This window comes from Oratosquilla oratoria, chromosome 14 (genome assembly GCF_046742065.1).
Source record: "Oratosquilla oratoria isolate Oo_2021 chromosome 14, ASM4674206v1, whole genome shotgun sequence".
In the NCBI taxonomy this organism is placed as follows: Eukaryota; Metazoa; Arthropoda; class Malacostraca; order Stomatopoda; family Squillidae; genus Oratosquilla; species Oratosquilla oratoria.
In genome coordinates this window covers 27,272,547-27,294,639 of record NC_134790.1, presented here as the reverse complement: position 1 = coordinate 27,294,639, position 22,093 = coordinate 27,272,547, and the positions used below count along the sequence as shown (strand labels likewise).

General features: G+C 42.4%; 1 protein-coding gene across 9 annotated transcripts in view; it reads left to right on the top strand.

Moving 5' to 3' along the window:
• LOC143032822 (venom dipeptidyl peptidase 4-like) overlaps positions 1-22,093 on the top strand; it is a 248,985-nt gene that overhangs the window by 201,753 nt on the left and 25,139 nt on the right. For 5 of the 9 annotated variants that reach the window (XM_076197903.1, XM_076197905.1, XM_076197906.1 and 2 more), the window contains 3 exons: positions 15,072-15,181; positions 19,557-19,729; positions 20,097-20,191. In XM_076197903.1, the coding sequence (XP_076054018.1) occupies positions 15,072-15,181; positions 19,557-19,729; positions 20,097-20,191 (378 nt within the window). The remainder of the gene's footprint in view (positions 1-15,071; positions 15,182-19,556; positions 19,730-20,096; positions 20,192-22,093) is intronic. The other 4 variants (XM_076197907.1, XM_076197910.1, XM_076197908.1 and 1 more) reach the window with 1 other exon arrangement.

Below are 22,093 nucleotides of genomic sequence, written 5' to 3'. Positions count from 1 at the left end.
GTATGATTGTTCCCACGCACTGATTTCTTTCATTGTAATTTGAAATAAATATATATAACATTCGTGAGTTGACAATTTATGCGTGGAGGAGGTATGATAACTTGTGTAGAAATCATCTCACGAGACGTAGTTCCCTTCACTTCAGCGTGGGAGTCGAACGGCGTATCTCTGGGTCGAAGATTAATGACGCAAGTGATCTAAATGACGTCATCATATCTGTAATAACCAACGCAAATATAATATATATATATGTATATATGTATATGTATATTATATATGTATATATGTATATATATATATAATTGTGTGTGTGTGTGTGTGTGTGTGTGTGTGCGCGCGCATATAAACATTCCTTCGCTGCGCTGGTGGTGTAATCGGAAGCGTGCTGGTCTCACCTTCTCTTAGTTGTGGGTTCGAATCCCGCATTCCTCTCCGATTCCCAGGAGTGACTGTTACCTGCCGCAATAGGGCAAAGGTGACAGCTTCGGCCGCAGCTACTCAGCGCCTCTTGGTGTAGGCTCTACACCTTTACCATCGTCCAGGAGCAATGAGCTTCGAACTTATCTAATCAGACTCGGTTTCGATTCCCAAAGGGACCAGCTGACTGTCATTTGCTCCAGCTATCCGAGTACAGGGGGAAAAGGTGATCGCTTCGGGATGTTAAGCGTCACATGATGTAAACTTGTCTCCCCTAGGGTGGCGTCACACTAGGCATTTCTCGCTAGCATGCTACTTGCTTTTGCTACTTCCTTTGAGTGGAAACGACCTCTGTTACGATCTTTTGTTTTTCAAATTCCCATATGTCAAAGCTGAATGACGAACTAAGAGAGGCTAAACCCACATATCGCTGAGATGTTCTTACGAAGTCTAGAATATTGTATCCCAAGTCGTTTCTACTCCAACGAGGTAGCAAAAGCAAGTAGCATGCTAGCTTAGTGTGACGCCACCTTTAGGATACCGTGTATTGGGACGCCAATCTGTTGAGTTACTTCTGGGTCGTGCCGGGGGGCTCGATAGACGGGTTTTGATTGACCAAACATCCATTTGGTATCCACTGTTGGATGTAGGCTTCTCCCAACCTATCCCATGAGTTGCATAACTGCGTCAATCTCTGCCACATCACTCCTGCAAAATTTTCTATCTTCCGTGTTGCACTTCAGTAGTTATGTTTTCGCGGTCGTTCGGTGATTTGGTTAATAAAAAGGTCTGACGATGTCTAACGGTCGAAACGGCTTTGGGTCCGAAACCACTTTCCCCTCTCTCTCTCTCTCTCTCTCTCTCTCTCTCTCTCTCTCTCTCTCTCTCTCTCTCTCTCTCTCTCTCTCTCTCTCTCTCTCTCTCTCTCTCTCTCTCTCTCTCTCTCTCTCTCTCTCTCTCTCTCTCTCTCTCTCTCTCTCTCTCTCTCTCTCTCTCTCTCTCTCTCTCTCTCTCTCTCTCTCTCTCTCTCTCTCTCTCTCTCTCTCTCTCTCTCTCTCTCTCGCTCTCTCTCTCTCTCTCTCTCTCTCTCTCTCTCTCTCTCTCTCTCTCTCTCTCTCTCTCTCTCTCTCTCTCTCTCTCTCTCTCTCTCTCTCTCTCTCTCTCTCTCTCTCTCTCTCTCTCTCTCTCTGTCTCTCTCTCTCTCTCTCTCTCTCTCTCTCTCTCTCTCTCTCTCTCTCTCTCTCTCTCTCTCTCTCTCTCTCTCTCTCTCTTTCTTTCTTTGAGGGTTTACCTGTGATCATGGTCAAGCAGGGTCGCGTGTGACCTTAAATGACATCACTGGAGGAAGTTAAAAGGGTATTTTACTGACCTTGAAATCACCGAAGCTGGATATCACGCATGCGCAGATAACATAATTTTCTTGCCATTTTTTCTATCTTTAAAACGAGTTACTTTGTTTTTCAAATAAACGTGTTTCATGTGAAGCTTATACTTTAAGATATCAGAGAAAAGATACTTTATTTTTCTTATATTAGATATTGATTATTTAATTAGATATATCATACGGTCCTTTTAAAATCGTTATTTTCCTGAATGTGGCCCTTGCACTGAAAATGTTGCCTCATCCTTGGGTTGATCCTTGCGAACATCGAAGTTGAGGAGGAGGAGGAGGAGAAGGAGGAGGAGGAAGAGAAGGAGGAGGAGGAAGAGGAGGAGAAGGACAGACCAGAGGACGTGTCGCTTTCCCGACGTCGGAGAAATCGTAATTGGAGAAGGAGGCAGCAGCTGTCGTAGTGTGAAGTATAATTGGAGATCGTGAAGCCAGGCAACGACTCTTGTTTATTTATTGATTATTCAATTGATTTATGCATGTATTTATTGATTTGTTTATTTATTCGTTTGTTTATTTATATGCTTGTTTTTTCATATGACGAACTATCGGCTCTTTACGAAGACTGAAGATAACCAGTGAGCGAGCAAAATAACTATTACCCCTCTGTTGACAAAGTTTCACGATTTGCTTATTATGGAGAGTGAGATTTATTTTTTATTTTTTGTACTGTAGATACTAAGACTCAGGAGGTAATTGTACACCAAAACTTTGATGCGTTTCAGAGCTTGTGCGAGTAACAAAGGAAATGGTAATTGCCATATCTCCTGTATGCCCTTGCACTTAGGGCACAGGTGATGGCTTTCGCTTCAGTTAAGTGCTTAGCTAAAAGCTTCACGAAGTTGAATAGACTGTGTGTGTGTGTGTGTGTGTGTGTGTGTGTGTGTGTGTGTGCGTGCGCGCGCGCGTTGTATTGATACGAGTATTACATATAAGAATCGAACTCCAAGATTCTCTCTCTCTCTCTCTCTCTCTCTCTCTCTCTCTCTCTCTCTCTCTCTCTCTCTCTCTCTCTCTCTCTCTCTCTCTCTCTCTCTCTCTCTCTTTCTCTTCCTCTTCCTGGCTCAATACCCTGTCATACTTGAATTTCATTCCAATTCTTAACAAATATCTGTAACAAGAAGCTCAGAAAAGAGAGGACCTTGGACACATACGTATGAAAGAGAGAGAAAGGGATAGAGATGGAGAGGGAGTGAGGAGGAAAGAGAGAAAGGGAGAGAGAGAGAGAGCAACAGAAGAATGTGAGAGTGAGAGTGAGAGTGGCTGGGTGAGTGAGGAGTGCCTGGTCCTGTGGCTGGTCAGAGAGAGTGAAAGTGGTGTCTCCTGTACATACGTATGGTGGGCGCGGCCGCGCGCTAGACAGCTAGACTCGAGACCCGTTTGGGCTGTACAAGAAGCCTCAGTGAAAGTCTTAGTGATGGCAATGTTTACGGTGATGATGGTGGTGGTGGTGGTGGTGGGTGATGATGATGACAGTGATGGTGACAGAGGTGGTGGTGATGGTGATGATGATGGTTGTGGCTGTAACTGTGTTGTTGGTGGTGACTGTGGATGTCATAGAATAGGTAGAAGCTATATCTGGTGTTGTCCTGTTGTCAGGCAGATACCCACCAGATATTATCCCCAGAGGGAACCCAATTTTTTTTTTTTTCACATTATGCTAAGACACATGTGGACTTATGTACCGTTTGCTAAAGCTCCGTTGTTGTGTAACGGCGACGTTGTGAGCAAACAAACAAACAACCAAACAAAGCTTTCTCGCTTCTTATAAGGTAATGGTGGTGAAAGTAGTGGAGAAAGTGATGATAACAATGATGAACCAAACTCAAACTTGCTTCATCTTCAACAAAGTGGTCCAACTTCACTGATTTCATTCTGGCTAAATGGAAAACGATAATTTTGCGAGACACGGTCTGATGTTGATTGTTATCAAACTAGACCAAGCAGACCAGGGCGCTGGTGTCTGGAGATGAACCAGAGCGAGGTGGTTCGAATCCTGCAAGAGTCAGCGCAGGATTCGGGTCAATGGCTTTAACAAGGGTGATGCAGGCAAGGTCATCATATTAAGACAGCAGAGTAAAACTTGTTGTAATGGGTTTGAATTGAACCAATTTAGGTTTAAGAAGGAAATAGGCAAGAACTGATTTATCAACAGATTTGTTAACGAATGGAATAAACTTAGTAACCATGACGTACTGAGCGCTGAAAATATCAGTTGTCTCAAGAGAAGGTTAGATAATTTTATGGACGGGGATGATAGTTGGTAATGGACTTGGAACTACCTAATGTAAGCCTTATGGTCTCTTACAGTCTTCTCCATTCTTATGTTCTTATGTGACATCAACAAGGGCACGCGAGTTCCAGTGAAGGGTACCATGCCTATCCACCTCGCAGAGCGGATAGCGTCTGAAGAGACAAATGCATAAATAATATAAATAAAACAAAGTAAAATAAAATTTAGATTATGCAATTTTCGGAGAGAACCACACTTGTCACCAATTAACAAATAAAATAATAAATAAACAAGGAAACAAATAAAGAAACGAATTAAGTAAATACACAATGAATTAATAGAAACAATAGATAAATAGAAAAATAAATAGAATAATAATAATGGAAAATGTGAACGTCAATTATATTTGAGAGGAGGAGGAGGAGGAGGAGGGGTGGGTGGTGATTTTCGTTCTTAGCGTAAACGGCGTTCGAATCCGTTTAGCAAAAAGTTGAAGGTCCTTGAAACCGCTAAACTCGGTCTAGACGACGAAGCCCCGGTACCTGGGGCTGATTCCCAAGGGCGCAGTCCTACTCCCGACGACGCCTCCTGTAAGACCCCGGGGGTGTGGGGTAGAACTGGTCCGCACGACCCCCCGGGGGAGAACTGGACTGAACGACCCCCGGGGAGAACTGGACTACATGGCCCCCGGGGGGAATTGGACTACATGGCCCCCGGGGGGGGGAGAGAACTGGATTGAACGACCCCCCTGGGAAAAAGGGACCGACTGATCCCTGGGATAACTCTATTGAGCAACCCCTGGGGGAGAACTGGACTGAATTACCCCCTGGGGGAGAATTGGACTGAATTACCCCCTGGGGGAGAATTTTACTGAACGATCCCCGTGGAGAGCTGGACTGAACGACCCCTAGGGGAGCTGTACTACACGAACCTACAGTGACTGTGACCTGCCCAACAGTCCCTAAAACGCATAATAGGGTAAAGGTGACGACTTGGGCTGCTCAGTGCCTCCTGGCGTAGGCTCCTCGCCGAGCAGCACTTCTTCTTTGGGTGCCGATCCCTTTCATGTTATGATGGTCGTGAGGTTTTGTTCATTGAAGTGCGCGATTCGATTTTGTTTCGATGCCAAAGCGATTCAATTCTGTTTCGATACGAAATTAATTCGATTCTGTTTCGATACGAAAGCAATTCGATTTTGTTTCGATTGCAAAGCGATTCGATTTTGTTTCGATACGAAAGCGATTCGGTTCTGTTTCGATGTTTCCTGTGCGTTCAGGGTGGCAAATAAAAAAGTTCACACGCGATATATAATTTAAAGCAAAATCTACACACGAGACAGTGTGTACGTTTACAACCTATGCAAAAACAAGACTGCCTACTCGGCGTGGATTAGGTCCGACGCGTATTTAGAATTCCTTCTAGCGCAATTCCGCCAGGTGCTTGCATACAAATATAAATATACATAGATAAATATACGTATAGATAGATGTACATACTCGTTATAATTTATACATACACAGCTTCCCATAACATCGATACAAAAGTGATTCGATTCTGTTTTGATACGAAAGCAATTAGATTGTTTCAATGCAAAAACGAGTCAGTTTTGTTTCAATGCGAAAGCAATTCGATTCTGTTTCGATGCGAAAGCGATTCAATTCCATTTCGATGCAAAGGCGACTCGATTCTGTTTCAATACGAAAGTAATTCGACTCTGTTTTGATATGAAAACGATTCTATTCTGTTTCGATGCGAAAGCGATTCAATCTTGTTTAGATTCAAAGCGATTCGATTTTGTTTCGATACGAAAGCGATTCGATTTTGTTTTGATACGAAAGCGATTCGATTCTGTTTCGATACGAAAACGATTCGATTTTGTTTTGATACGAAAGCGATTCGATTCTGTTTCGATTCGATTCTGTTTCGATTCGATCTTGTTCAGACCCAAAGCGATTCGATTCTGTTTCGATACGAAAGCTGTTCAATTCCGTTCAGATAAGAACTCGATTCGATTTTGTTTCGATGCGAACGCAGATCGATTTTGTTTCGATGTGAAAGCGGTTTGAATTTGTTTCGATGCGAAAGCGATTCGATTCTGTTCAGATAAGAAATATATTTGATTTTGTTAAAAGAGATGGCTCACATATTAATGGGGCTAAATTTAAATCCAATTATATAAGACTTTTTGTCTCTCTTTTTCTATTCAAGTCACAATTTTTTGTCCGGTCGAGTAGGGACCATAGAACTGCTGATTTCAATCCAAATTACGATCATTGTCGAAGCAGAGGAAATATATGATGTTATGCAATTGCACTCTTCTTGCAGGTCAGAATGAATTAGGCCCGATCCAAGAAGACCAATTTTCATATAGTATATCTCTAAAATTCGGAAATTCTATTATTCATAACGAAAAAAGTAATATCCAGAAAATGCTTATGGAGACCCGAATCTGATCGATTTTGGAACTTTCGTTTCATAGTTTTGGGAATTTTCTAACGTGAAGGGCAAGAATGTTAATCCAATGCTTAGAAAGGAGCAAAAATAAACACACAGACATGCGCGCGCGCACGCACACACACACACACACACACACACACACACACACACACACACACACACACACACACATACTCTCATACATTCACATACACACACGCACACACACACACACACACACACACACACACACACACACACACACACACACACACACACACACACACACACACACACACACACACACACACACAGTGTGCGCAACCACATTGGTTACATAAGTTATAACTAGATCTTCAAGCCGTTTCTCAGATTTCCTCAAGGTGCTTGAATTTTGAAGACAGTTTTTTCCAGGACCCAGAAGAACCCGAAAACTGTCATTACGAACCTCCACCGAAGTGGAGACGAGGCAAAGAGGATGTCCACTGATGAGGAGATGAAGATATTCCGAGGATGAAGGAGGATGAGAGAGAGAGGATACCAAGGATGGGGAGGGGGGAGGGGGGGGAGGTTGAAGGTCATGCCACACCCAGGATTGCTCGTTCCACCTACGAAAGACTTGCTGCATACCACGGTACCTTTTCGTGCGCTTACCAGAAGAAAGACTATGAAGTGTGTCAAATTTGAAGAAGCCAGCAGGCCCTAGGCACCGCTTCCTCCTCCTCCTCCTCCTCCTCCTCCTCCTCCTCCTCCTCCTCTTCTTCTTCCTTCTCATCCTCCTCTACCTCGTCCTCCTCCTTCCCTCCTCCCCATCTCGGCTGAATAAAAATCGTTTAGATTTAGCCAGAAAATTGTGTTTAGCGTTTCGGCAGTTTGAGTCATAGAAATGTGTCTCATTTGGCAATAAATATTCTAGAACTACAGCTCGTTGGTTAGATTATTATCTTCAATTCCCGATTCATTGACGCGTAGCACTCTACTCAATGGGTCCCCTCCTTCCTCTTCCCCCTCGTCCTCTTCTTTCTCTTCTTCCTCCTCCTCCTCCTCCTTTTCCTCCTCCTTCTCTTCCTCCTCCTCTTTCTCCTCCTCCTTTTCATCCTCTTCCTCTACCTTTTCTTCTTCCTCCCGCTCCTCCTCTTCTACTTCCTCCTATTCCTACTTCTGGTCCTCCTCTTCCTCCTCTTCTTCATTTTCCTCCTCTTCATGTTCTTCCTTCTCTTCATTTTCCTTCTCTTCTTCCTCCTGTTCCTCCTGGTTCTCCTCCTCTTTCTCCTCCTCTTTCTCATCCTCCTCCCCCTCCTCCTGTTCCTCCTCCTCTTTCTCATCCTCCTCCCCCTCCTCCTGTTCCTCCTCCTCCTCCTCCTCCTCCTCCTCCTCCTCCTCCTCCTCCTCTGCCCCTTTCCTGTAGAGTCGGCAGACCCTTCGGACTTCCAGTCGTAAATGTTATGAGCGCAGTTATCAGAACGGTTATCGTGATAACCGAAATACGTACGGTCGTTAGCCCTATCGGTTACCTGGGCTAGTCAGTGTGTATTACCTAATCTCCAAACACAAATGTTATTAGACTTATTACATTTTTTTTTCAACTTTTTTTTTGTAACGGTTTTTGGTTTAGATTTATGAGTTCTAATCATAGGTAGTTTCAAGGAAACTACATAGAAATACCCTGAGTGTATTTATTGGTTTACTTTTTTGAGGGTGGAGGGAGGAGATGGGGGGGTGGCAAGAAATGGACCGACACGTACATCATCATCATCATCATCATCATCATCATCATCATCATCATCACCACCATCATCACCACCATCATCACCACCATCATCACCATCATCACCATCACCACCATCATCACCACCATCACCACCATCATCACCACCATCACCACCATCATCATCACCACCATCACCACCATCATCATCACCACCATCATCATCACCACCATCACCACCATCATCATCACCACCATCACCACCATCATCATCACCACCATCACCACCATCATCATCACCACCATCACCACCATCATCATCACCACCATCACCACCATCATCATCACCACCATCATCATCACCACCATCATCATCACCACCATCATCACCACCATCATCATCACCATCATCATCACCACCATCACCACCATCATCATCACCACCATCACCACCACCATCACCACCATCATCATCACCACCATCACCACCATCAATCATCATCATCGTCCCTTCAGAGGATGAAAGGTGAGGGTAGGGAATGAAGGTGAGTTTTGTCTTTAAGAGAATGTAGAGTGTGATGATGTATAAAAATGTTAACCAGTTACCCTGGTCACTTTTCAGGCGAATAAAATCGCCTGTCGTTAGACAGAATAGAATATATAAAGTGTGTAGTTGAAGGTCTGACCAGTCCTCCCTCCTTCCTCCTCCTCCTCCTCCTCCTCATCATCATCCTTATCCTTCTCATCCTCAGCTACCTTTTCTTTCTCATGTTATTCCTTTTCTTCCTCCTACTCCTCCTCTTCTTCCTCCTACTCCTCCTCTTCTTCCTCCTCCTCCACCTCCTCCTCCACCTCCACCTCCTCTTCCTCTTCCTCGCCTTTCCTCTTCCCTCCCCTTTCCCCCTTCTTCCATCTTCATCTTCTCTTCTTCTTCCTCCTCCTCCTCCTCCTCCTCCTCTTCCTCCCCTTTCCTCTTCCCTCCCCTTTCCCCCTTCTTCCATCTTCATCTTCTCCTCTTCCTCCTCTTCCTCTCCTCCTCCTCCTCCTTTTCCTCCTCTTCTACATCTTTCTGTTCTTCCTCCTGATCATCCTTTTCCTCCTCCCCTTCCTCCTCCTGCGGCAGAAGAGATCTACGAAGTGCACCACTGGTTCGAGGAGGATATTGGTCCGAACTATACGGGTGATGAATGGAAGGACTAACGGTGGTATTCTTAAAAAAATCTTTCCCTTCCAAGGAATTATATAAGATTTATATAAGGAAAGAATCTTTTTTAAGAATGCCACCGTAAGATTCTTACGGTGGTATTCTTAAAAAAAAATTCCTTATGTAAATATTTCCCTTCCAAGGATTTATATAATATTTATACAAGGAAAGATTTTATGTTTAAGAATACTACAGTAAGTTTCAGACGTCTCCACGAAGATTGATTGATGCATGGATTGATGGGTTGTGTAAAGTTGATGAACACCAGGGGGCGAGGTAAGAAGAGAAGTCTCAAAGCAGAACTATCTTGTTTCCTCAAGTCAATTTGGATCATTTGGTAGCGACGGAATAGAATTCAGTTGCTGGGCGGTACATGACGAGTAGGAGGAAGAGGAGGAGGAGGAGGAGGAAGAGGAGGAGGAGGAGGAGGAGGAAGGGGAAGAGGAGGGAGAGCCGGGATAGGGAAACTAGAAGGCTAGAGCGTTGCTAGGTAAGATCAGAGGAACAAGGGCGTGGTCTAACGACGGTCCTTTATCTAAGGGCGTGGTTTCCAACGGTGTTCGCCCTAGGTAGGGACTGCCACGTTCCTTTGGGGGCTGGGGGGGGCTGTCTTTTGCCGCAAGGACGTTCCCCTTTTTGTCTGGGGGCTTTTGCTGAAGCCAGTGTCCGCGTTCATTTTCCTTTTTTTTTTTCTTGCTGAGCTGAGGAATTCTCCTACGTACGTCACCTAAGCTTCTTCGATTATGATCCACATATTCGCCATTTTGTACTGTCGTCTTCACGGATTTTTTTTTTTTTTTTTTTCTTCCTCCTCCACCCCTCCTCCTCCTCCTTCCTCGGTTCCAAATATTCTCTCAGATGCTTGCTAATTCCCCTCCCTTCGCCTACCACTTCCCAGTCTCCCACCCCCATCCCCTTCCCCACTCCCCCTTTCCTCTCCCCCCATTTCCTCTCCCCCCCTTTGCCTCTCCCCCCAACTCCCCTCCCATTCCCTCTCCCCCCAACTCCCCTCCCATTCCCTCCCACTTTCCATTTCTCTTACACATAAACTGTTTTCTTTTGTTGTTGCGTTCTTATACCTTGATCGATCACTATCCAGTCCATTTGTGTTTTTACTAACGGATGATGGAATGGATTCGAAGAGATTTATGTTTTTGTAGACGATTTCCTGGTTTCTGTTTCATTCAAGGTCTCATGTCCATTACGTTTTCTTTTTTACCTTGTGCGACCGTTATTTTCTTTTTTCTTCTTCTTCTTAATGGTGAAAATAAATGTGCAGAACAACATAACGCACCCTTTGTGTTCTCAGATCCATTTTAGACTTCCTCTACCAAGTTGAAGGTGAATGAAAACTTCAGACCTGAAGTTTCCGCTCATAACTCTCTCTTACTCTCTCTCTCTCTCCCTCTCCCTCTCCCCCCCTCTCTCTCTCTCTCTCCCTCTCCCTCTCCCTCTCTCTCTCTCTCTCTCTCTCTCTCTCTCTCTCTCTCTCTCTCTCTCTCTCCACTCATATGTACTACAGTGTCTGGTGTCTTTTGCAAATCTGTAGTCAATACATTTCTCCGGATCGAGATTTTTACAAAACGAGGAAGCTTATGGAATCATACAAGACTTCCTCATCTACGACCCAAAGACTGTAGTACTTACAAGTGGAAGCAGCTGAGCCGGGAAGACCTCCCCTTGGCTATCCAAGCACAGAGGACAGAGGTGACTGCTTAGGTCGTGGCGACAATGTCCAGTGTATTATTCTATTTTTTGTTTATTTATCTAAATATTTATTTGTTTGTTTATCATACTGTATGAGGCTTTGTGCTTACATGGAACATGAGATGAGCAAATGAAAATTCGGGTTCACACACACACACACACACACACACACACACACACAAACACACACGGAGAGAGGGGGGGGAGAGAAAGCTGGTTTTGAGTGTTCCTGTTAGTATTATGGGAGTGAGGGTGGTTATTTAGGGTTGGGTAGTGAAGGTGCTAGAGGAAATAATTGCTATTCTTTACCTGTCATGCCCAGTCCCCCTCAGGATGTGACCTTGGCATTTAAGTATGTGTTACTTAAAGTAGCAAAGAGTGAAAGGCTTTGCGAGATGAAAGTGAAAGGACCAAACAGGCCTCCATGTCCAGCTACCTTGCTTAGCTTCCAGTGACATAAGAGTCAGAAAATGTCTTTGATTTTTTTTTTCCACTGAAGTAGAACACTGTCTAGATGACATGTGGAGTTAGGAAGACTGTGTGAAACAGACAGTGACCAAAAGAGGAAGCACAAGTGGGATCCCTTTGTCTGTGGTTGGCGCTCAGCGAGTGTGACATTTAAGAATCGTGTTCTTCGCGTAGCAGACGCCGGTCGTCGGGTTTGGCCTTGCTGGGGGCGCCTCCCCAAAGCTTGGCCTGCGCGCGCGCGCACACACACACACGCACACACACATACACACGTATACACACGTATACACACATACATACACACGCACACACACACACATATATACACATACATATACATGCATACATGCACATATACGCACACGCGCGCACACACACACACACACACACACACACACACACACATATATATATATATATATATATATACATATATATGTATACATACACAGGTATACATGCATACACATACTGTACATGCACATACACACAAACACACACACACGTACATATATATACACACGCACACATATACATACATACACAGGTATACATGCACACACACACACAGAAACACACACACACACATATTGTCATTATTATTTATTTATTTACTTATTTATTTATTTACTTATTTATTTATTTACTTATTTATTGGCGGGGTGATGTGGAGAGTTGTGTGGAACATACGAAATAGATTAGATATTATGGAAAACATGAGAGAGAGAGAGTACCAAAAGCCCTCACGGACGTACATTTACCGTGGAATGTTAGAGGGGGTTTACATGGTCTAACGGTTCGTCGAACGCGGTTCGACAGACACGTGTTTAAAGTGATGTGTGAACGGGGTATTTGGTTGTCGAACACGTTGGTTAAACCCCAACTACCCCGTTCACACGTTCACACATCACGTTCGACGAACCGTTAGTGTAAACCTCCTCTTAAATCACCATGTTTGTAGTTGTATATTTACTTCTCCAACATGTATATTGATTTTTTTGTTTTTATTTATTTTCGTTTATTTATTATTCTGTTTACCTATTTACATATTTTATTTTACTTTATCTTATTATGTTGTTTATTTATTTGTTTGTTTTTTATTTGTCTATCTGTTATTATTATTATTATTATTTTTTTTTTTTCCAGACAGGGGTGTCAACATTATTTAGTTCCTTACTATCATGACGATCGTGATGATTATGAGATAGATATATCGTTTATGGTAATTATGTTGAATAGTTAGCGCGATACTGAGTTAAATCCCAAATGAGGATGAACTATCAGGAAATGAAAGTTGAAAACTACTAGACTGAAGTTACTAGAAAGAGGTTTATCTAGTTTTGTAGATGATGTACATTGAAGCAGTTGTTACGTGATTAATGAATTTTGTTAAGAAAAAATTATTCTGTTATTCGCCTTATTACATTCTACTTTGTTTATTTATTCTGTCTTACTAGTTAATATCGTGATACTACGACTTAGTACCAAGAAATGTTTGGGAAAATACAAAACACTTAGATTTTATAGAAAGTCAAATACTGAGATGAAAAATGTTTCAGATGTTCATGAGCCGAGTAGAGGTGGTGGCACACTAGGGATTTCCCGCTAGCATGCTACTTGGTTTTTCTACTTGGTTTGAGTAGAAACGACTTCGGCTACGATCTTTTGTTTTTCAAATTTCCTAATGTCAAATTACTTTTGGGTCATATAGTGAGAAACTGAATGGCGCATTAAAAGACGTTAAACCTAAAATACGAATGTTAGGCAAATTGTTGAGATGATTTTACGGTAGTCTAGAATATTGTAACCGAAGTCGTTTCTACTCAATCGAAGTAGCAAACGCGAGTAACACGCTACCCTAGTGTGACGCCACCTTAATAGTTTCACTGTCCTTTACAACAATACTATATTATAATCTACAAATCTCACTTTATTCACAACGTCGATCAGATCACCACCCAGCAGGACATTTAATTGACAGGTTAAGTAGTCGATCTGACGTCATCAGTGACGTCACTGTTAGGGCGGGGTTGCAAGGTACACGAGTGACGTCATAATGGTGACATACTGGATCCAGTCTGAAGAACAGTCTGATTTTTTTTTCAACATAATTTTACTGGCAAAAGGTTCCTTTAAGCTGAATAAATTTGTATGTAATTAGTATAATTTTATTATGAAGAACATGGTAATTTTATTTGCCACAGATTTATTAATTAAAACTGAATGAATTTTGTTGTTGGCAATAACATTTTTAACCGCCATTGATACTCAATCCCCAATTCTTTGTAGCTCAGAGATGTCCTTCGGTTAAATAAAATTACTTGGTGGCAATAAGAATATATATGTATATATATATATATGTATATATATATATGTATGTATATATATATGATAAATTATTTAAGACAAATGAGAGAGTGATAGGTGGGGAAGGGTAAACGAAGATGGGCTAAGAATACACTTAGTGTTCTTACGTTTCGGTTATTATAACCTTCCTCGGAGGAAGGTTATAATAACCGAAACGTAAGAACAGTAAATGTATTCTTAGCCCATCTTCGTTTACCCTTCCCCACCTATCACTTATATATATATATATATATATATATATATATATATATATATATATATATATATATATATATATATATATATATATATATATATATACACACAAGCCGAGTAAGGCGTTCACAGAGTTAAAGGTTAAAATTGTATAATATTACCTAGGGAATACACCCTTAGGCTCGGAGCCGACGCGACCGCCCGCAGTGCATTCGAATGTTGACAATATCGTCGTAAGTTTAAACTTATTATTGTCGATTGTCCTGTGACACTTGAACGCATGAGGATATACTCTTGGAAAAATATAACTTAAATTTTACGATCTAGTAAGGAAGGTATATCCTTAAAATGATAAGAGAAGTTAGTTATTGTTAAACAAAATTTGTATTTACTAGATTCGTGTTGTGGACCTTTGCATTTATGCATTGTACCTTCTTTTGTTTATATGCATGTATACTCGCTCGTTCATTTATTCATTCGTATGTAATTGTTGTGAATCACAAGTCTGTTAGTATATTGATTCTATTTATGAATTTTTTGGGGGCTCAGATATTAAGAACTTTTATTGGACTTATTGTATGTACTGTAATTGTAGAAAATGTATTAAAAATGTCTGTGTTTAGAATGGCTTCATTCGTACCTAAATATTCAAAGTATTCTTTTTATGTCTATTTACTTTTATTAAATTTTCAATAAAGAGCCTCCAAGTTTTGTTTTCCCTTTTAAGTAATATATGTACACTAATAGAAGTGAGTTCGCTTAGTTGTGGGTTCGAATCCCGCACTTCTCTCCGATTCCCAGCAGCGACAGTTATCTGCCCCCAACAGTCCCTATAGCGCATGATAGGGCAAAGGTGACAGTTTTGGCCGCAGCTACTCAGCGCCTCCTGGCGTATCTCCTTACTTTCCTTCCTGTACACTAAAGATACTTGTTTTTCCTCTTACAGGAACTGGTGGCGTCCGCAAGGCCCCGACTATGGAGGAACCTGCTGGTCGGGACCGTCGCCATCATGCTCATCGTCGGAGGCGCCATCGCCGGCGCCATCATTACCAAAAGGTGAGTTCGGAAGTCTCTTTGACTTCGGGAGTCTCTTTAACTGCGGAAGACTCTTTGACCTCGGAAGTCTCTTTGACTTCGGGAGTCTGACTTCAGAAGTCTCTTTGACTTCGGAAGAATCTTTGACTTCGGAAGAATCTTTGACTTCGGAAGAATCTTTGACTTCGGGAGTATCTTTGACTTCGGAAGACTCTCTGACTTCGGAAGACTTTCTCAGTTGAGGTTCTTGCAAAGGACAGGGAGACCTATGGCAAGTACCTCATTGTGGAGGTTCCTGCAAGACGGACCCCAGAGAAATCCCTCTCTCCTTCGTCTTCAGATCCCGTCAGCCTGCCCCTCTCTCTATCTCTCTCTCTCTCTCTCTCTCTCTCTCTCTCTCTCTCTCTCTCTCTCTCTCTCTCTCTCTCTCTCTCTCTCTCTCTCACACACACACACACACACACACACACACACACACACACACACACACACACACACACACACACACACACACACTCGGTGGCGCGGTTGGGAGAGTCCCAAACTGTCACTACGGCGGTCCGGGTTCGAATCCTGTCCAGGGCTGAAAATAATTTCAGTATCGCTGCGCTTCGAGTCGTTACTCCAACTCTCATGGGCGGGGAGTTGGGTGTGTGTGCGTGTAAGGTCAAAGCATTACCCATAGATCGGTCATGCGAGCTCTGAGCTCTCTTCCGAGAGGGAAATAGCTGTCGATCACGAGTCCAACACGTGATCGAAAGACACACACACACACACACACACACACACACACACACACACACACACACACACACACACACACACACACACACACACACACACAGACTATCTTCCTTCCACTTCGCATAAGGAGAGTTGACGACCAGTGACCGTTCCCCTACTCCCTCTCCTCTTATCAGCCACGGACAAGGACACAGTCCCTCATTCACGCAACACAGAGAACAGTCCAACGTTTCCTCACAGAAATCTCTATGAAAAAGCTCGAGGTTTCTAGTCAGTCAAAGTGGAAACGAGGAAGTATTTTTCACACTTTCATTGTACAGTATGTGGAGATTCTTCCTTTGGGTGAATAAAATCACCCATCGCTTAACGAAAAAGAGGAAATAAGATCATTATCAGAGTGTACAACATTTTTCATGATTACAGGTTTGTGTACCTTTCGTGTTATTTGGTTGAGAGAATGCTTGGCATGCTGTTGGAAAACCTTTTTTGATTTTGATTGTTGTTGAAGAGCATGTTGTTGGCTGAGCGGACTAGGGCGTCAACATCTGACGATTCGAATCCCGATAAGAATTAAACGCATGGCGGCAGTAAGGGTATACGGTCTTAAATCCCCGGGCTCCGACAAAGGCTATCATGTCTAACCACCTCGTAGAGCGGACGACGGCTGAAAGGTTGAAGAGAATGAAACATTTGTGTGCCAAGTAGATGTTGGGGACATAACACACCCCACAGGAAAGGACATCGACTTCAGCGGTTTCGATCAGAGCCAGAATTCTTGACCGGAACCTTCCAACTTGCAATGAGCTGATGGTCAAACATGACTATAAGAGACTTTTTGGTCCATAATGAGGAGGTCGGACAAAAATGGATGAATAGGTAAAGATATAGATAGATGAATAACAAAAACTACCCAAGAAGAGTTCGATGTCATTCCCGGCAGTGCCCAGATCACTCGAACATTGTTGAACTTTGCATGACAACAGTAAGCAAATGAACTTAGAAATGAAGACAACGAACTGGCTAGCATGAAGTCCTTGGACAAGGTCTCGTCCCACGGTGTGTGTGAAGGGGGGGGGGAGAGGGGTCCCTATTTGTCGACCGTGGCAACCAAAAGGTGGACAAGGATCAAGGAAAGAGAAAAGGAAAAACATGTCGACGTTCTACACATTCTCTGGGGCCAGCATACTTACCTGTATGGTACGTGGTGTGATTACTGATCTTTAGTCCGCATTCGTGCCTAGTTTCGTTAAAGGATAGATGCGAATCTGAATCGAAAGTGGGATTCGAACCCACAACCACTGGCTGTCCACTTCCATAGATGGCGCTATTGTCTACTCGGCCACCGCGGTCCTAAGTTAGCAATGAATCGGTTTAACGTCGCGAGCCCCCCCCCCCCCCTCAATCAGGATGCTAGGACGGTACCCTTCACAGAGGGCTTCATAGCGTGGAATGAAATGACCCATGCCCTTAGTTTCAAATCGCTGACGGCAGAGTTCGAACAGCCGCCATCTCGACCTCCGCCGCAAGTAGTGACGCTCTAATCCTCTCAGCCAGCGAGCATCCTTGAAGACAATAGTCGAATGCACGTCATCCCATTCACTTATTGTTGTTGTTGGTGACCCACCACTTTATGTTCTCCTGTTTGTCTTGCATGACATGCCGGATGTTGAGCCTTTTACTTTGCAAAGTGTTTGTCCTCTTTGTTTGGTTTGATCTTGCCACAACGGCCACTTTCTTCACATTTCGTTACTCTTTGTTTATTTCCATGAGGAATCAAGTCTGACCTTTCACAGGACCCAAGTCCTCTTTCTCCCTCACATAAATGAAGTCGTTGGGTGTCAGCTAGAGTAAATTTGCGAAGCGCAATAGAAAAGAAAAGGAAAAAATATGTACGTTATATACATACATACATATATATATATATATATATATATATATATATATATATATATATATGCTAATAAGAACACGGGTACGTGTGTTCACTTATGCAAAGTAGACCACTTGGAAAAAGAAACTAACGAAGCAGAGCGCTTTCGTATATTACATCTTCAGTGCAAAAAGTGCACTGAAGATGTAATATACGAAAGCGCTCTGCTTCGTTAGTTTCTTTTTCCAAGTGGTCTACTTTGCATATATATACATACATACATATATATATATATATATATATATATATATATATATATAACGATTTCCTTCGGGGTCAAGGTCAGTTTTTTATATCGAATTAGTTCCAAACTTAGCCAGTGAACCAGCTTTTAAATGGAATATAACATTTCCCCCCTCACAAGCGGCATGGCCAAATCAAACGTCCCCGCATCCTCGAGAAAATTGTAGTTGACTGTTAAGAAAATTCGAATTTGTTCAAGCAGCGCCTTCCTAGGGTATGTAGTAAGATAAAGTTATACGTTATTGTAACAAATCAAATACAAATATTGCCATTGTTTATTATGATGGGGGAGGCAAACTCGGAAATGTAAATCAAGACTCCTTGCGTTGGATTTTGCCGTATTCCGTCGGATACCTTCGAATTTAGTCGGATTACGTCGGATCGTGTCGTATCCCGACAGAGTCTGTCTGATTCCTTCAGATTACGTCGGAATTTATCGGATTCCCTCAGATGACGTAGGATTATGTCTCATTTCGTCAGATTACGTTGGATTCCGACGGATTCTGTCGGATTCCGTCGGATTCCGTCGGATACCGCCGGATTTGGTCGATCTCGGGTGACGTCTTCGTTGAGCGGGTCATGCCGAGGCTCCAAGCGGGCGGGTAGTCAATATTTTGAACAAAGTGATGGTAACGATAATAGTAATTATAGCGGTAACAATAATGATAATAAGAGTAATGATAACGATAACATTAATGGTAATAGTAGCAGTAACAGTAATGATAATAGTAATAATGATAATAATAAGAATGATAAACCATTCATCAGACGATTCTGAAGGGACCTGCAAGTGGTGGTCCTCTGTGAAGGACGTCAGATAGAATCGTCTCCCCTACCATCCGTCTTCAAAACCCATCAGCACCCTCACTTCCATCAGGAAGTGCAGCCCCGAGGGGCTGGCATTCGGTCTCCAGACCAGGACCAAAATCGATCAATTTTTTTGTTTTTCCTCCACCTTCACACAAAGAGAGCTGACAACCGGCGACTGATCCACTTCCCAGAGAGTAGGGACCGTTGCCAGCCACTGTGAGGCTGAGGGTGTCCAGTCATTGAAAGAAAATGCAATTATTATTATAAGTTTTATGAATCCCTCTGTAGTTTGTGCCCTAATTCTTAATTATTATTCTATTTAGTTAATCTTTATTCACTTATTTATCCATTACTATTATTATTTTCATTTTATTCTTATTTTATTATTGTATTTATTTATTATTTTATTTATTGTATTGCCTTTGAGCTCAACTTTGACCTAGTTTTTTTTCCCACTCATTAAATTCTCCACCAAAATAGCATGGACCAGACTACATGTCCTCTGAACTTTGCTCTAGTTCTTGGAAAATTAAGCTTTAGCCTTTTCTTTTCCAGCCAGTCGCATGCTAGCCTGAAAACCTCCTCGCCAGTTCTGTGTGGTAAACACGCGCTCTATATTGTATCCTCTACTTTCTCTTCCACCTTTTTCCAACCAGTCACTTCTTTCAGGAATGACGCTTCTGCGTTCTCCCATGCTGATGGGCACCCTTCCGTCCCCTACAGACAGTCTGCAGATCTGCCGGAATCCGCGTCTTTGACAGACACGCCCAACGGCATCGAGCTCGGCGAAGTTCTCAATGGAACCTTCTCGACGGCGTCCTTCAACGGGACCTGGATCTCAGGTGGGCTGAAATTTCGTCTCTCTCGAACGCTACTCCTTGTTTTATGTTGGGGGAATGGTACAAAGCATCTTTATTTAGTTTATTTTCTTATTCATTTACTTATGTATGAACTTGTTTGTTTATCTGTATTAATTTACCTCTATATTTGTTTTTGTTTCGTAAGCTTCATAATTATTTAATAATTTCTTATTATTAGCAAATGGGATTGTCGCATGATTAGATTCTTTCATAATAATTTTTTACATAACTTTATAACAAAACAAAAAACAGACGATTTTCTAACCGCCCAATATAGGGAATTTTAGATATATTTGCAGCTATGTAATTATCGTATTAGACCTCCAACTAAATTTTTCCTGTATTACAGACACTGAGTTCCTGTACAAGGACAGCTACGGAGCCCTCAGTATCTTCAACATGGATAAACTGACGTCTAACACGATCGTCAGTTCCAAAATCATGGTAAGCCGTTCTTTATTTCCCAACTTCGAGTCGTGTTTCTTATTTCTCAACAACTCGTGCGTGAGCGCGACTGTCCTTTGTTTCGTAAGTAAACATGACTCAGGAAAAGAGCCACAATCATAACGAAAAAATATTGATAAAACTAAATAGATTTAATAAAGACTGGCCATGTTAGGTTAACACAAAAATATTGACAATATTAAACTAATTTAACAAATACTAATCATGTTAGGGTAACACTAAATATATTAGAAAGACATCGAGTATTTCGTCGCCTATAACAAATGCCTCAAGAGTTCTTGGTTGGACTTACAAAGCCTTGATTGATTACCATAATCATGATGGACGAGTCTAACAACAACGGTATCCTATTTAGTCCCAATAGTGTGAAGGCGGGAAATGATGGATAACACCGCCAAGAGAATTTTTGTTTATCAGATTCAAATCAGATATTGGCAAAATTTAGCTGATATACAGGAAACGGTATTAGCCAATCAGAAATACAAATCTAGTATAGCAATGGTAGTATATTGAAAAAGATCAATGTTTTACAGAAGATACATGATATACAAGAACAGCAATCATAATGATAATAAATACATGGGCGACTAATAATAGTAATAATTATTATAATAATGATGATAATTATGAAAATACAAAGTTTAACTGGCTTCTGTACCACCCTGTACTTTGAATGCACGTGATCCAAGGGTGACGTCACGTGACAACAGTTTCTTCACGTGTCTTTGCCTTAGACACGTGCCCCTGAGTGGATTTTTTTTTTTTTTTTCGTCTGTCTTGGATCTTTTAGAAGAACTATGGCGTCGAAGTTAAGAGGAACCACTTGTACACGTGCATGTGCGCGCGTGTGTGTATAAAACGCGTATGTACGCGCGCATTTATGTGGTTATGTATTTGTGTATTTTCCTTTGACTTGCTGTTCCACGAGAATACTAAACACAAGCCTGCCTTTCTCCCGTTATTTCACACAATATTTCTCTCATGTCTTGTTTCTTAATTTTATTATTCTCATTTAATATTTTCTCACAAGTGATCTCCCATGCCCTTTTATCTATCAACTAAGTTTATTTTTCTCCATGAGAGAGAGAGAGAGAAGGGGGGCTGAATCGAATGCTGACAATGGTTTCTTGGACGAGTCCACTCAGCGGGTGAAGAGGCCCTTGCCCCCCCCACCCCCCACTCTCCCTCCATCACGTTTTCCCTTCCTGCCCCCCCTCTCTCTTTCTCCTTCTCTTCTCTCCCTCTTTATCTTTCTCCTCTCTTTTCTTCTGATTGTCTTCCTCCTTTCTCACTTTGTTTTTCTCCACTCTGTCTTTGTTCTCTCTCCCTCTCTGTCTTTCTCCTCTCTCCGTCTTTCTACTCTCTCTTTGTCTTTGTTCTCTCGCCTTCTGTCTTTCTCCACTCTCCCTCTCTTTCTCCTCTCGCATCTCTTTATCTTTCTCCTCGCTCTCTTTCTTTGCCTTTCTCCTCTATCCCCCTCACTTTGTCTTTCTCCTCTCTCCCTCACTCTCTTTTGCTCTCCCTCACTCTCTTTTGCTCTCCCATGGCGCGTGCACTAGTGATGTCATCGAAATCGTGCTGGTCTCGCATTCGCTTAGTTGTGGGTTCGAATCCCGCGCACCTCTCCGATTCCCAGCAGTGACTGTTACCTGGTCCTGCACTCCAAGCACATAAAGGTGAACGCTCCGGCCGTAACTACGCGCCTCCTGGCATAGACTCCTCACCTTTTCTCTTTCTTGTCTCTCTTTTTTTTCTCCTATTTCTCCCAACATCTCTTTCTCTCTCTCCATCGTTTGCTGCCTGCAAGACATTCGCCACTTCAGTTCAGTGACAGACCCAATATAATATGGTCTTGTAAGATGGACGTCAGAGAGTCACGTC